Source organism: Hemicordylus capensis, chromosome 3 (assembly GCF_027244095.1).
Source record: "Hemicordylus capensis ecotype Gifberg chromosome 3, rHemCap1.1.pri, whole genome shotgun sequence".
NCBI lineage: Eukaryota > Metazoa > Chordata > Lepidosauria > Squamata > Cordylidae > Hemicordylus > Hemicordylus capensis.
This window is the reverse complement of record NC_069659.1, coordinates 221583226-221600115: the sequence shown is the minus strand read 5'-3', so window position 1 is coordinate 221600115 and position 16890 is coordinate 221583226. Positions and strand designations below refer to the sequence as shown.

The following is a 16890-nucleotide window of genomic DNA, read 5'->3' as shown; positions in this document are numbered from 1 at the left end:
TCCTGCTGCGGTGGCACTCCACCCAGCAGTCCACGCATAGTGGTGGCACAGCTCCATCACCCACTAGGCCTCCGCCCATGTGCGGAGGCCATTTGCGTGGTCAGCATGGTGTTGTGATGGCGGTGCAGCTCTGTCATTCACCTAGCCTCCACACATGTGCTGAGGACATTTGTGTGGTCAACATGGTGTTGCTGACCAGGCAAATGGCCTCCATGCATGTGCAGAGGCCCAGTGAGTGTTGTAGCCATGAGCCACACATGGGCTGATGGGGAGAGTACCTCCATAGTGCCTGGAGCAGCGGTAATGCTGGTAAGGACCTGTGTCTTTACTTTTAAAGGTGACACTCGTCACTCCCCCTGGTGCTGCCTTGAACTGCCGGACTGATCCGTGGTTTGGCTGAACTGGACTGAACCAGTCCAAATTTGGACCAGTACTCAAACTGCAGTCCATGTACACCCCTACCTCATATACATTATCACACAAAGCTTTACAATGCTGTAATTTAGGCCTATATTGTCCCGATATTGCAGACAAAGGAGGTGACTTGCCTATAGATACCAAATAACTTCATGGCTAAGGTAAAGTTTGAACCAGGAACTTTCCAGCTCCCATCTCATTTGCTTAACCTCACAATTCACCAGGATATTATAAATGCCTTTCATATATTTGGGGCTTAGACTGAGTAATATCAGATGCCTCAGGTCCTTTCATGCCATATTTTAAATACAAAAACCTGAGTGAACTGAGTTGAGGTAAAATAGTTCCTGTACACATAAAAGATGTGAAAAGAAATAACAAATAAAAAAGTGGAACCAAAGGCATACAACTGTGAAATTATTTTTCAGTAATAACAGAAAACCTATACCTTAGCTAGTAAATGTATTATTACAGGAAGTAATGGATGATCTGCATCGCACACTACAGCGAACAATAAAGCAGGAGTCTTTTTGGAAATCGGTGCCTCTGATAGTACATTACCACCACTTCCCTGGTAGAACAAGTATTTAACGGTGTAGGAGTTCCACATCCCCTTGGTGGTTAGTGCCAACTTCTCAGGAGGTGAAGGCCAGAGATATATGCAATATTAAATGTGTGGCTGCTGTCAAAAAGGTCTAGCACATGCCAGCATGGTGTAGTGGTTAGAGTGCTGGACTAGGACCAGGGAAACCCGAGTTCAAATCCCCATTCAGCCATGATACTAGCTGGGTGACTCTGGGCCAGTCACTTCTCTCTCAGCCTAACCTACTTCACAGGGTTGTTGTGAGGAGAAACCTAGGTATGTAGTACACTGCTCTGGGCTCCTTGCAGGAAGACCGGGATATAAAATGGAAAACTAAAATAAAATAAAATAAAAATTTAATTGCTCGTCCTCTGTAATTGCTAGGAAAAAGTATCCATGTCCGGATGCTATGCATTTCTTCCCATATCACTGAGGTTTCTAGCAGAGGGTGAGGAAATAGGATATCCACAAACCGTGGTTCAAACTGCGGTTCAAGCACATTTTGGGAGCTGAGCCCGGGAGCTTAAGAAAGAGAAGAGCAGGTCCTTACCTGCTCTCTGTTGCCCCATGCAGCTTCCTGAATGATGTCAGCACACTCATGGCATCTGCCCAGGTACGGGCGCCCTTTGTGTAATCAACATGGTGTTGCTCATCATTCCAATGGTGCCCGTGGATGCACGGATGCCATGTGCATGCTGATGCCACATGGGGCTTCTTGGCACACACGCCGCTCCGGCAGTGGGCAGCATGGGGTAGCTGGAAAGCTTCCAGGCCCTGTTCCTGAACTGTGCTCGAACTGCATTTCATGCACATCATTGGGGTTGCTAGCAGAGGGTGAGGAAATGCCCAAGATTGTGATGTCAGGACATGAGTCTGTTGCACTAGAACAGGGGTAAATTGTTCTAGTGCACCCCTAACCACAATTTATGGTGGCTGGGGATGATGGGAGTTCAACAACAGCTGAAGAACAAAGGTTGCCTGCTAGGGGTGTGCACGGAACCGCCACACTGCGGTCCGGCACTGGGGTGGGGGGTAGCTTTAAGAGCGGCGGGAGGGTTTACTTACCCCTCCCGCCGCTTTCCTGCTCTGGTGCCGTAATGTAACGAGTAATTGGGGCATCAGGATACCTCCCTGCTGTCCCTTCCCCGATGTTGCTCTAAAAAAAACTCCCAGTAGTCCTTTGCGCGCGTGCACGTTTCCTTTAAGAAATGCAAGTGTTTCAAAGATTAAGACACTCAAGTTGTGCCTCCTGGGGCTGTGAATCATTCCAGCCAAGGAAAACAACCATTCTACAGGACCACCTGATGTTAGACTAGTATTATATCTTTAAAAATAGTCATCGGACAATGGGATACCCATCCAACATACTAATGTGCTTGGATTTGTCCTGCAAAAACTGGAGTATTTCCAGCTTTTTAAACACTCAATCAGATCAATAATTCCAAAACAACAATACTCTGCTTCTTTTTGCTATGTTGCTCCATTCTCACCACCCTTCATGGGTGACTGCAGGCTTTTTTCTGCGGTGGCGGCTAGGGGGCGGTGAATATACACAAAGTATATCAACAGAAATCAAAACACAACAGGTTAGCAATAGCAATAGCAATAGCACTTACATTTATATACCGAACTATAGCCGGAGCTCTCTAAGCGGTTTACAATGATTTAGCATATTGCCCCCAACATTCTGGGTACTCTGGGATGTATCCAATGTTAATCCTGCTTAGAGTAGACCCACTGAAATAACTGAAAGTTAGTCATGACAAAGACTGCAATCCTATAGGTGTGGCATAGTCAAATGAGCAGCAAGTTGTATTTATAGTGAAACAATCATATGGCCAAATCATATGGGGAGAACAATTCATTTTGCCCAGCACAGGGTATATGGGAGGAGAGGTCTTATGAAATTCTCCCTTTGCTAAGCAGGGTCCACCCTGGTTTGCATTTGAATGGGAGACTGTGCATGTGTGAGCACTGTAAAATATTCCCCATAGGGCAGGCCTGCTGAACAGCACCCCCCCAGCTTTTTTTGGACTACGACTCCCATAATCCCCTGCAGCCAATAGCCAGGGATTATAAGAGTTGAAGGCCAACGTCTGCAGGAGGGCTGAAGTTGAGCAGGCCTGCCTTAGGGGATGGGACCACTCTTGGAAGAGGATCACTCTTGCATGCAGAGGGTTCCAGGTGCCCTTCCCTCCCTGGCAGCAACAGGGCTGAGAGAATCTCCTGCCTGCAACCTTGGAGAAGCCGCTGCCAGTCTGTGTAGAAAATATGGAGCTAGATGAGCCAAGGGCTTGACTCAGTATAGGACAGCTTCCTATGTTCCTTCCTATGTTCATATGGCTAAACTCAGTCCCCAGAAGAGGCACAGGTGTATTCATCTATATGTATTCATTATTTATATTTCTAGAAATCACTCTTCATCAGAAATTGATCACATAGTTTTAAAAATTGAATATACTTTCACTATGTAAATTGGGTGCACAATCTAAAACATTAAATGAATCCTCCAGTAGAGCTGCCACCAGTCTCCTATAAGACAAAACTAACATCAAAACCTTCCCTGTTCTATGAAGAACCAAGGCGAACTCAAGATATAGACAAAATGCCTTAAAACCTCTTTAGAGCATGTAGTCAGAGCAGGCACATAGGGAGACAGAACGGAGCACGCTTCCAGCCAGATAAAGTTTAAAACAATCAAAAGCTAGTTTATTTACGTAGATATAAAAACTAGGGCAGTTCACAGGCAACCAAAGCAAAATGGTAAAAATGCACAAGCAAGATACCTTTCTTCCTATCTGGTGTTAGACATGAGGCTTGGTAGCTCTTAGGTCTCAAATTGCAGTTCAGAGGACCAAAGCTTGCATCGTGGTGAAGTCTGCACATTCCCAGGAGCCATGCAGCCTGGTCTCAGCTAACAAAGCTAAACTAACCCCAAAGTAGGGTTGTGCTTTTTTTTTCCTGTTTTGTTTTTGGCCGGAATCTGAAACACCCCCATTTTGTTCTTTGTTTGAAATCAGCCAATCCGAAACACCCCCATTTTGTTCTTTGTTTGAAATTGCAAAATCCAAATCCGAAACGTTTTGGATTTTAAAAAATGGCCCCAGGGAAAAACTAGTGGGTGTGGGTGGTAGTGCCCAATGGGTTATGCTGGCCTTGGGCCAAAATAAACCAATACATACATACATGTAGTGCCCAATGGGTGGAAACTACCACCCAAATTTCAGAGGAATTGGGCAAAGGGCTGGTTTTTGGTGAAATTTTGAAGTATAGGATTTTTCCCATAGTGAAGAATGGAGGTTTCAGCAAAAGTATAGCTTCATGTTGGGGGGAAAGGGGTGGCCCAGAGCAGAGTAGGGTGGGTGCTAGTGCCCAGTGGGGGCAAGGAAGCTGCCAGAATTATTTCAAAGGAATTGGGCAGAGGGCTGATTTTTAAAGATGTAATGGAGTTTGTGTGTCTGTAAAGTTCTTCCCCATAGGGAATGATGGACCTCCATAATTCCTGCCCCATAACTGCACTTGGGGGGGCACCAGGGTGGCCCAGAGCAAGTGGTGGTGTAGACCACATAGGGTGCCAACCACCCCCATGGGTTGCTAACCCACGGGGTACTGGGTTCTGTTGTTTCTGAGATGTTTTGATGAAGATTCAGATTCTCCGGTAGCATATGAGAGTCGATTCATGGTTTGTCGTTGAAAATCTCATACGCTACCAGAGAATCTACACTCAGAACACCTCAGAAACAACAGAACCCAGCACCCAATGGGTTAGCAACCCATGGGGGTGGTTGGCACCCTATGTGCACCACCACTACACCACTCACCATCACTCCCGGCCACCCCAGTGCCCCCCAGGTGGAGTTATGGGTCTGCTGAAACCTCCATTATTCCCTGGGGGGGGGACCTTAAAGAAGCGTAAACTTCAACAATTCTTAAGAAATCAGACCTTTGCCCTATTCCTTTGGAATCTGGGTTGTGGCAGGCACCCCTTGGGGCACTGCCACCCAACCCACTGTTTTGCCCCTCAGGCCCCCTTTCTGCCCCAAATCTGCCCCAAAGACATGTCAACTTCAGAAATTCTTTAAAAACCAGACCTTTTCCCAATTCCTTTGGAATCTGGGTGGCAGCAGGCACCCATTGGGGCACTACCACCTGAACCACTCTTATGCCCCCAAAGCCCCCTTTCTGCCCTGAATCCACCCCAAATAACATCAACATCACACATTAACAACAGCAGAGCTTTGGAAAAAATCAGGCAGATTTCCAAAGGTCATGCACATCTACATCCCCCCCGCCCGAAATACAATTGATATACACACAACAGTGTGAAAAAACAACAATGAAATGCACACTGCCCTACTGGCCAATGAGGGTAAATGCACACTGCCCCACTAGCCAATGAGGGTAAAATTTACCCTTAAATTTGCTTAAAAGGAATAAGGAGGCAATTGCCAGCAGATCAGCCCATGCTTTCGCTGGCAAATCTGTGGGCTGGAAGGCCTGGAAATTCAAACAGATGTCAAAACTAAAAATGGAGACTGAAGGAGAAAGACTTTCTGCGATTGCAAAATGGAGTTCCAAAACAGCCAAAACAACAAAATGTTTTGTATCTGAAACAGGGACGTTTTGTTTTGGCTACAAAATTTTCTGTTTTGAGCATTGGGTGTTTTGTTTTGGCTACAAAACAGCCGAAATGGCCTGTTTTGTGCACAAAACTTTTTGTATCCGAAACGAAACGCACATCCCTACCCCAAAGTAGCATGTTGGAAACAGCAACCTCAAGTCCCTCCCCTCACCTAACTTGAGTTTACTATCCCTACTTGGAGATATGCAAAACAATCAAAAGCTTAATGTTTCTCCCTCAAGGTACAGTTTCCCAAACAATAGGAAAAAGATTCCTGACAAACAAGTGAGAGATAATAAATCTACAAACGCAGTGGGTGTAGCCTCAGGCCAAAACTGGCTTTTGGAACTGAGGGAAGTTCTGATATGAAACTGGAATGTGTTTTAAAGCCAAACAAAGGGCCATTCTGTCACACACACACACACACACACCCTGTTCCAGTGGGGAAAGTGTTCTGCTGCTGGACACGGCTGAAAATGGGACAACACACAACATCCAAAATGTCAGGGTGGCTTAAACATCACCAGTGAGTTTTGGAGAATACTATACTCTTAACTCATCATGTAGCCTACATAACCAAACCTATGGTGCATACTAGGGCTAGCACAACAAAGTACAAAACATACACAGGATCAGATCCCCAAACACTTCCCATAAAACAAGCATGCAAAAAGCATAGCAGAGCATTTTCAGCTATCTAGCATGACAGATATAAGCATTTCTCTTATTCCTACAAAGCTGTATGTAGGCACCTCAGAGGAACGATGCCTCCAAATACCAGTGGCAAGGGAGCAACAGCAAGAGAGAGGGCATGCCCTCACCTCTTGCCTTCGGGCTTCACAGAAGCATCTGGTGGGCCACTGTAAGAAACAGGATGCTGGACTGGATGGGCATTGGACTCTACACACAGGAAACATAGGACTTTTTTTCCAGCCACACAAACATAAGGATTCTCAGTTTCTCTCACCTCTTTGCAATTAGGAAGCAAATGAGAATCTCCCCCTCTCCCCCTCACCACAATCCTACAAAAGAATAGAGTACCCAGGATAGAACAGCCCCCCATCCCCCAGATACCTAAAAAACAGGGTAGTTGCTGGCTGGGAATCAGCCCAGAACCCAAAGTGTTGGCAAAGAGTTTTTAAGAAGATAATATAATTATTTACCTCTTCCCCTCTTAACTGTGCTTTGCTGACTGCTGTGCTGTACTGTAGACCAGAGAAGGACAATGTGTAGGCAAATCTCAACTAATCCACATTTCTGCAAACCCTCCCACCTTCCAAGGGGGTGGGGGTGGAATGTGCATCCCAATGAGTGTGTTCACTGATCACTGAAGACATTAGCCTGGTCATTTCAAAGTGGTCAAGCCAGTTATCACTTGCTTTTCTCCTTGTTATACTACTTCTAATCAGATAATCGAATCTTAGCGTGAAAGGGTGTGCCTCCTAAGAACTTGCTTGCTGAATTGCTACAAAGACAACACAGGACTGACTGGGTTGTTCAACTGGCTGATGAACTTGAGCATTCGAGCTTGCTGAAGCTAATGGGCTGCTTGCTTGCAATAAAAAGGTAGCTCCCGAAGCAAAAAAAAACCCCTAAGCAATGATTGGCTGATATATTTTGGTTTCGGCAATGTACTTAAAAAAATACAAAATACCTGAACAAACGTATTTTAGATCCAAAATACTGTTCTGAAAAGTATTTTAGATACCAAATACAAAAGTATTGAAAATACATATTTTAAAATACATGTATTTTAGATACTGTACATCTCTGCACATCATTGCTGAATAGAGTGGAACAATTACTTCTTATGATCTGGATTCTGTGCCTCTGTTACACTGCCAAGACTGAATTAGGTTTGTTTTTTAGCATCCGCATCACACTGCTGGCTTATGTTCAATTTGTGATCCACTAAGATATTGAGATCATTTTCACATGTACTGCTGCCAAGCCAGCTCTCAGCAGTAATGTATGTTAACCACAGGCTGCCCAGTGAGAAAGAGAATGGCTGATCACCAATCTTCTTCTCTCCTTCTGAGCCCTTGGGTAACCAGTTGGAGTAGTCGGGGGGGGGGTGAATCTTATGGGTCCCACCAGGAGAGAGAGAGTGGAATGAGAGGCACACTTACACCCTCCTCACATGTTGAATGGAAAAGGTCTAACAGAGGCTGATCAAGCAGTATATTTTCTGTTAAGAAATGGACCTTAATCCTATTCAGGAGTTCAGCCTGAACACATGGAGCAGGAGGAAGGGGCATGCTGGTTAGCGATACCAACATGCTCCTCTAGTCCCCCACTTTTCCCAGCACTGCAGTCAAGCACTTCATTCAGGGGCATGGCCACAATGCATGTTTGTTGGTGTGTGGAGCATGGATAGCCAGGGCACTCCTGTTCCCTTCTGTTTGTGTTCAGTTGAATGTGGGGATGTAGAGATAATGGCACATTTCCAAAATGGTAGAGCCCATGAGCCTTCTCTCCAGGTTCCTCCTCTGCCCTTCCACTCTCAGCAGAGGCTGGCTCTCCGAGCTCAGCCTGAAAGAGTCAAAGATAGCTGAATGCGTTTTGCTCTAGCGCTTGCTTAAAGAGCCGGCACACCAGCTCATTTGATCAGCTGAAACACTGCGGGGGAGGGAAGAGATTCCTGGTGGCACTAACAGGGCCTACCACCCATGAAGGGAGATTATGGGGCTCTGGACTTGGGCCCAAAGGTCCATACAAAAAGGCACCACTGAAGGCAATTCAGATTGCTTTCCTGTTCTTGTTCTCTGTCTGCCCTGCCCCCAGCCTAGGACTGAACTAAACTGTAGCCTAAATCTAAATATAAAGCATTGTTAAGAGCTGTCCTGGATCAAGGAATGGTGTCATTAGAAACACACTTCCCACGTGGGTCATTTGGTCATTGACTTTACAGAAAGCAGAAACCATTGAGAATTCACAAATAAATGATTTCCTGCCTAAGAAGAAGAAGGATAAGAGCACAATGCTGGCAAGAAAACTGATGGAATACGGTGGACCTTGCACATTCAAAGCACACAAGATTTAGGAAGAACTCACATAACTGTCTGAGCTTTACAGACAGTTTTACAAGGCTTGTCAGACTGAACTTTACAAGGCTTGTCACCTATAAAGAAAAGCTTTGTGTGCTGTTCATGAGGATATTCAGAACTAAATCGTTCCACAAGGAGTTTAATTAATTCTTTCAGATTAAAGTTAATATGCTGTGACCAGCAAACATTTTTTCTTTACTAGCCTCGCCTGTATTAAAGTAAGTTGTATCTATTTGCTACAATAAGAGATCGAATAAGAAATTGGCAGAAATTTACCTGGATATTACAAACTCATTTAAAAATGCAGTCAGCAACAGCTAACACTAAGATTGGACAGATATATATTAACCGATCTAATGACTATGGTATATTCCAGGTTAAAATCCATTTCCAATCCAGCAGAGAAAACAGAAAACAATTGACAAACAACATTCTGCTATTTATATATTTGAAATAAATAACAGCCCAAAGTAACCCTATGGAGAGCAGGATAATCCACTCTTGTGTAAATTCAGAATACAAAAATCATTTCAAGGCATAGCTGTTATGGACATTTTAATGATGATTCCCCAACATGGTATGAAAATATACTGGGGGGCAGGATAAGATGGGGGGAAAGCACTAACAGTATAAACCAAGAGAGCTGCAGAGATGTAACCTGGGGAACAGGGCAAAGCATAGCATTAGGGCCTTCCCCCTGTAACGCCCCCCCCCCGCCATCAAATGCAATTAGGAATAATCCAATAGTAATAATATGTGGGGGGGGGCTCAGTCTTGTGGCACTTCTGGGACACTTTGTCTCGTTTGCCATACTCCTGTAGGTCACCTCTCACTTTCTAGGTTCCTTACCATATTTCATTTGAAAACTGCCTTTGAAAATAATACTTCATGTTAAGGGCTTCAGTCCTGAAGAATGATGGAACCCACCATATCGGAAGGAAAAGAAAAGGACTTTTGCAAGTGTAAACCACTCAAAACTTGGAGAATTAGTCATTACGGATTTTCTCAACAAACTGAAACACATGTAGGGCATGTTTGTGTGTTCTCCAGAGATGCATGGCTGCTCCCTCCCCTCAATGCATTTTGCAGTAATGTTTATATTTTTTGCCCATGTGCTCAGGACAGACCATATGTTTATTCACTGTGTAAGCAGTGCCCATCAGGGTTGTGTCACTACAGTGGTACTTAACAATGTAAGCACTCCTAACCATGTGGGTGGAAAGCAGAGATTACTTGGATGGATAAGAGAGCAACTATGAGACTGCTGCAGCTACACTGTTCCAAATAATATATAAAGAAGTCTTTATATATATAAAGAATCTTTATAATATATAAAGATTTCTGGATTGGGTGGACCAATGAGGGTGGATTATTGGGTGGACTATGAGATTGCAGCAGGTACACTGTTCCAAATAATATATTAAAAAAAGCCTTTTGAATCTCTGAATTGGGTGGACCATATTCCCAAAGTAGATAAACCCTGTTCACCTGTTCAACACATGTACAATCTATGCACAGCACACACATAAACAGAACTGTACACACATTCACACATGATGGTAAATCACATACAGTAGTTCACTTGCTATATGTACACTGCATTCAGGAGGCCTGTACCCAGGTTCTAAGAAGAATGGGTGTACAATAATTCACACCAAAAAAACACGTACATGTGCACAAGCATCTGTACACATGTACAAAGCAATGTCTGAATAAGGTGATAATCTCTGCTCATTCAAATGTTGGATTTACCAAAAATAAAAAAAATAAGTCCCCTATTTTCTTTCTTTCTTTTTGAGGAAAATAATTCTCAAAATAATTGCTATGACAGCTGAGCAAGCCTCATTTGACTTTTAAAAGATATTGGCTTCAAGTTCCAATCCAGAATTCAGTGCACCATCCACTGAAATCCATCAGTTTATGACAGTTCTGTTGGGTTATGAGTATTTCCTAAAATTCTCACAAGGTTGATTCAGATAATCAGGTTTTGGGCGTGCATATAGACAGAGGACTCAAATGAGCAGCCCCCTCTCATGTTAAAGGCACACACTGAAAGTGCATTGGGATGTCCTCTGTCCACAGCAGATGTACGCTTGGCGCAATTCCATCCTTATCATGTCTGTGTGTCATCCGAACTGGCCCACCAGCAAACCGCTATGGCATATTAAAACAAAAGAGCACTAAAGAGCATGCTCCTGTGAAACTTCACTAGTAAAGCCAAGTGTCATGTGCTCTTTCCAGGAAAGTGGATGAGAAGGGTTAGGCTCTCTTGCTCACTGGACATGCTACTGACCTGAAGCATTTGAATATAACCTTCTTGTGGATCACAGAGGAGTGAAGATATTCGGTGGTTGTTCCTCATGCACCTTTGATTGTTCTCTCTTGACAGAGGGAAGATCTGCCTTATGACTGTCATCCTCCCAAGAGCACTGTGCACCAGTTCCAATATTTCATTATCACTTATTTCCTACAAGGGGGGAAAAATGAATTCATTAGAAATCAGAATCAAATATGTATTTCTGTCCTTGACCAGCAAAAATTATTACAAACACACTTCAATATAGTTGCATAATAAAGTAATTAAAACTAAATTAGTATAGTATAAAACTGATTTAAACAATTAATCAGAGTGAGTTACCAAATCCTGCACTATTCTTTAAGCAGCGGCACAGGACTTAGCAACTTTAAGCATGATCTTGGAATTCTGCTCCAGGAGCAAATATGTGACATTACATTTCTGAGCAACCTGATAAGGTCCGTAATACAGGAGTAATGAAGAAGCCAAGGATTTCTTGATTAAAAAAACACAATGTAAGAACACAGCACCTGAATCACAGGGGCATGTTCGCTCTAAATATGGAATTATCCGGAATCTTCCTGCTAACACTTCTGATGGAATTGCATTGCACTGAGCCAATGTAAAGGCCATTCTTTGCCTAGGAAGTGTCATATCTCTCTCTCCTCCAATTATCTTCAACTTGTGCAAATTTATTTTTTTCAAGGCTTTCAAAGAATAAAAATTAAGTTCAGCACCTGTCTTTTGATGGCATTCTTTAAAACAGAAGACATTGGGCTTCAGAGCATATGATGTTTTTATATTGTTAAAGCTAAACATCTGGCCTGACTGGGAGAGAGACTGCCTTCTAATAGCCCATATAAGTTGCTCAATATTCCCAAATGAACAGTGGGATATAAGTGTAATAAATACATGCATGTTAATAGTTAAAACAGAAGGCATTGTGTTTCAATGACACTTGTATGCCTGACTTTATTCTTCATTCAACATTCAGAGAGCTGTTTTATGAAGAATAATGATCGTTTTACCTAAGTACTTCCTTAAGTTATACCAGAGTGGTTTTTCAAGCTTCAGACTTTCTCTGAGCTCCTACTGCTGTGTTCTCTCTGTGTTCCCTCAACCTAGCAAAAGACAGACACCTGACTACTAATCCCTGTTAGGACCTACAGAGGGTAGGTCCTCTGTTTTCTCATCACTTTGCTATATTGGGAGGAGAGCTGGTTTTGTGGTAGCAAGCATGCATTGTACCCTTTGTTAAGCAGGTTTGCATTTGAATAGGAGACAACATTCCCTGGTTTGCATTTGAATAGGAGACAATGCAGCTCTTCTCACAATCCCTGAGAAGATCTTCTCCTGGGTCTGCAGGGAGAGCAAGCACACAGGGCATCCTGGAAAGACCCCTGAGCCGCAGCCTCCCGGTCAGGGGTCTACTCGTGCATTGCTACACACCACGGTAACACACGAGCAGAAAAATGAGGTTAACAGAGCACTTGCTCCATTAACTTTATTTAAGAGGAGGGGGAATTATGCGGGCTAGCTGCCTTGGGTTCCTGTAATCACTGGAAAGCGGGCTAAACTCCCTTAGCCCACTTTCTAGTGATCAGGGGAATAGCTTCTATATGTGATCACTGTAAGTGATCTTTCCTGTTTCTTTCCTTGTTTGTTTGTTTTTTAAGTGACAGGTTTCCATGAAATATATTCCCCTTAGAGGATGGGGGAGCTCTAGGAAGAACATTTGCATGCTTGCCTGCAGAAGGTTCCAAGCTCCCTCCCCCTGACATCTCCAAGTTAGGGCTGAAAGAGACTCCGGCCTGCAGCCTTGGAGAAGCCATTGCTAGTATGTGTAGACAGTACTGATCTAGATGGACTTATGGTCTGACACCACTAGATCATTAATACAATGGAATACATCCATAGCTAGCCACAATGGTTTTCTACATATAAATTGATATTATTATTGACATAATATACTGAAGAACCAGAATACCATCCACACTGTAAAATATTAATGGAAAACCTGCTGAAGTTTATAAACTAAATAAAGCAACAACTCATTAGCTATTATTTTCAAAATAAGTCAAGGAAAAATCTTATTTCTTTCTTGTTTTTTTAAAAGTGACAGGCTTCCATGGAATATTGCCAGAATATCCACATTTTCTGAGAACCTTCCACCTCATTAAACTGCCTATTTTAGGAGGAGCTGACATTATGCAAGCACTTCTGGCATGAGTCACCTTGTTCCATTTTGCTCCCCACCTGCACTTGTGGCATAGTAGTTTATTTCACCAAGATTTATCTTTATGGAGAGGAAAATGTTGGGAATGGACTATGATAGCTCCATATGTTTGTGGAATGTATTCAAACAAGAGTGTGTGATTTCAGCATCACCCCAAGGAGGCAGGACCAGTACTAGACTCAGCCCATGCCCTGACACTGATCCAGAACCTGAGGAAATTCCAGAACGGAAGGCCCTCAGAACAGTGCTCTCAGAGCTCAAGCCCTCTTCAGCCATCTGTCACCAGAAACCTTAGACACCTTGGTGCCTGCACACCAGCAACAGCAATGAGCTAGGCAAGACTTGAGGGAGAAGAGACATGCCAGATTCCAGGCCAGAAGGCCTTTGGTCTCCAAGTGAAGAGGTAGATAGAGCCCAAGAGAAGTAAGCCTGAGTACAGAGGTATTTAAGGCTTCCGTGTATTTCTAACCCTTGCCAGAACAACTTGTCCTTAGGTGCTAACCATGGAGCTGTCAGTCATGTTTTGCCACCTTTTCAGTCTTATGTGTTCTTATCTGTGGGACTGGCCGGGACACTTTTTAAATCAATTATTATTCTATTATGAGTTTATTCAAAAACACAAAGTAAACTAAAACCAACAATACACGCAGTACTATGTACAGACCAAAGAAGATGAGCTGTAGGAGCTCTATGTTCAGAACTCCCAATATCTTTTTTATTTCTGAAAAAGAACCCACCGGAGACTCTATTTGGATATGGCTCATGGACCAGGAGAGGGTTAACATTCCCCCCACCCCCATACTAATAGCCTCAGTAAAAATAGCTCCAGTAAAAATAGCCTCTCTGGAGCTGTTACTAGGTGTGGAAAAGAAGACTTATGGACAGAAAAATTGATCTAAAGCAAGGAATCAGTGTAGGGGGAGGGCCAAGCTGGTCTCACAATAGGCCTTAGAAAGACCAAGTACCTTCTGGAGCCTCCCCCCATTAACCTTTTTCCTCATTCAAAATGAGAAGGAGGAGGAGATGAATTCTGGAACAGGATTATTCATTTTAAACAATGCTTTAAGCTGCTCTGAGCCTGTTGGAAAGAGTGGGATATAAATCTAACTAACAAACAAAATCATTTATACCATCATTTGTTCTATCTATAAATATGGTTGGTAGATAGATAGATAGATAGATAGATAGATAGATAGATAGATAGATAGATAAGCTCCCTGTCCCCAAAGGGCTCATAATCAGAAAAAGGAAACATAAGACAGACACCAGCAATAGCCACTGGAGGGATGCTGTGCTGGAGGTGGATAGGGCCAATGCTCCCCCCCTGCTCAATAAAGAGGATCACCACTTTAAAAAGGTGCCTCTTTGCTCAGTTAGCAGGGGGATCTTGAACTGAGAGGGGATCTCAGCTCTTTTCAGGGATGTGCATTAATCCAGTTCTTTGATTCGATTTGTGCCCAAATCAAATCACCCCTGATTTGAATCAGGGGATCTCAGTTCTTTGTAGGGATGTGCATTAATCCAGTTCTTTGATTCGATTTGTGCACAAATCAAATCACCCCTGATTTATTTTGTGTCTGAATCTGTCCCCCCAAATCACCACAGATTTGATTTGGATTTGATTTGATTCAGATTTGGATCAGTTCAGACCACTTATTAAGGTTCTAGGGGCACCGAATTTGGGTGGTGGGTAGGTCCCCATGGTTGCTACCTACCAACCACCTCCCAAATTTCATGGCAGTGGGGCACTTGGTCAATTTCTAATGATTTTTTTTTTTTAGTTTTTACTGATTTTGTATAATTTCTACCATATGAAATAGTGAAGATTCGAAGTCGCCCTATCCCAACTCTAACATGGATCCCCAGCTTTCATTTTTAAAAAAAATCTAAGCTATAGCCCTTTTAGATGTGGACATTGAGCAAAATGTGCTTTTTAAAAAATGAAAGCTGGGACTCTGGGGAAATTTATAGGAGGAATCCAGATCTCGAATCAATTCAAATAGAATCTGGCACGATTCAATTATTTTAACCCGAATCTAGCCAATAGACCACAGGGGTGATTTGTTCTGTTTCCAAATTGCCCGAATCAGCTAGATTCAGGTACAAATTGATTTGAACCAGAATCGATTCGCAAATCCCTAGTTCGATGTTCCTGTGAATAATCCATATCCAAAATCCATATTTTCATCATGTTTTGTTTTGTTTATTTATTATGATTTAACAGCATAGGAGTACCTCCATAAGACTGTCTGAAAGCATACTGGAAATGGAAAACACATCCAACTAGTTTTAGGAAAACACACCAATGAGAACCACTGTGCAGATCCAACAAATCTGGTATACTGATGGCTTGCTTTGGTTTATTTTTATTTTTATTGTGTGTGTGTATGTATGTTCTGGAGGCAAGATGCTGAATGAAACATGCACATCTTTCTTACATTAGCAGAAAGAAGTGAGTTGGAGATCCGGTTCCATCTTGTCCTATATAATAAAACCCTAAGGTACCTGCGTCCGTGTCTCTTGCGGGTGTTCTGCGCATGCGTGGCGCAGAGGCGGTGGCGGCAGGCCCGGCCTGGCTGCGGGGAGGCCAGAGGCAGCGGCGGGCCCGGCCGGTCCGCAGGGAGGCCAGAGACGGTGGCGGCAGGCCTGGCCCGGCCGCGGGGAGGCCAGAGACGGCGGCGGGGAGGCCAGAGGTGGTGGCGGCAGGCCCAGCCCAGCCACGGGGAGGTCAGAGGCGGTGGGGAGGCCAGAGGCGGTGGGCCCGGCCTGGCCGCGGGGAGGCCAGAGGCGGCAGCGGCGCTTGAGGCGCGCAGCCGGCTCCCCTGTTCACAATTCTTCTAGCGCCCATTAATGTAACAGGCTTAACAGTCACTAGTTTATTCATAAAATGGATGATTGCTCATAGAGGGTCAAAATGAGGCTCTCCCGAAATTTCATGTGAATGAAGGGTGGAAGCATATTCAAATTTATGTGCATGAATACCACAGAATCATGCATGCACAGCTTGAAATTTCACACAACACACAGCTGGCAAGATTCATCTTGAACCATCTGGACCATTTTAAAGCAAATAAATGCAGCATACAGTGGGTTAAAAAAAACCTTTAAAACACCTTCCTTCAAATATGTGCATTCAGAGGGGATCAAGCAGTGATCTTTGGTGTGAGATTAACAGGATTAAAAGTACACAAGACTGTCCCTCTTTTCATCTATTAAATCTGGAGCTATGTGAACACTTTTTAGGGTGTACCAACCATCTATCCTTTTTCCAAAGGCATAAAAATTGCAGGTAGCTTACACAAAAGAGCAGTACTCTGAAAGATGATCTTGTTACTAAGAGCATGCAACTTGTGCTGTCACAGAAATAAACTGGTGCCTCTATTTTTTAAAGTAGCAAAAATAAATATTTCGTTTTCATACCTATTTTCTATCTCAAACTGTGAAGCAAATGACCATGGGGTTCTAGTAATTATTTGTTATGGTTGACTTAACCTGTAGCTTTAGCCCATTTTTGTATATCTCTGCCAATTTTCAGTCTTTTGTGGGGTGGGTGTGTGGGTAGATGTGTATTTTGGATTTTTGTAGAAGAAACAGCTTTTTGTATTAATGGTGGGTCAATTGATGTAAATGTAATTAATAATTTAAAAATAAAAAGCCAACTTGGAACAGCAGCTGAAGCTTTGTATAAAA

General features: G+C 43.4%; 1 protein-coding gene across 16 annotated transcripts in view; it reads right to left on the bottom strand.

The window, feature by feature from the left end:
• GRID1 (glutamate ionotropic receptor delta type subunit 1) overlaps positions 1-16890 on the bottom strand; it is a 1034570-nt gene that overhangs the window by 205538 nt on the left and 812142 nt on the right. For all 16 annotated transcript variants that reach the window (XR_008318672.1, XM_053305288.1, XM_053305300.1 and 13 more), the window contains one exon: positions 10962-11135. Coding sequence is in view for 15 of the 16 variants with exons in the window: in XM_053305288.1 (XP_053161263.1) it covers positions 10962-11135 (174 nt within the window). In the remaining variant the exon portion in view is untranslated. The remainder of the gene's footprint in view (positions 1-10961; positions 11136-16890) is intronic.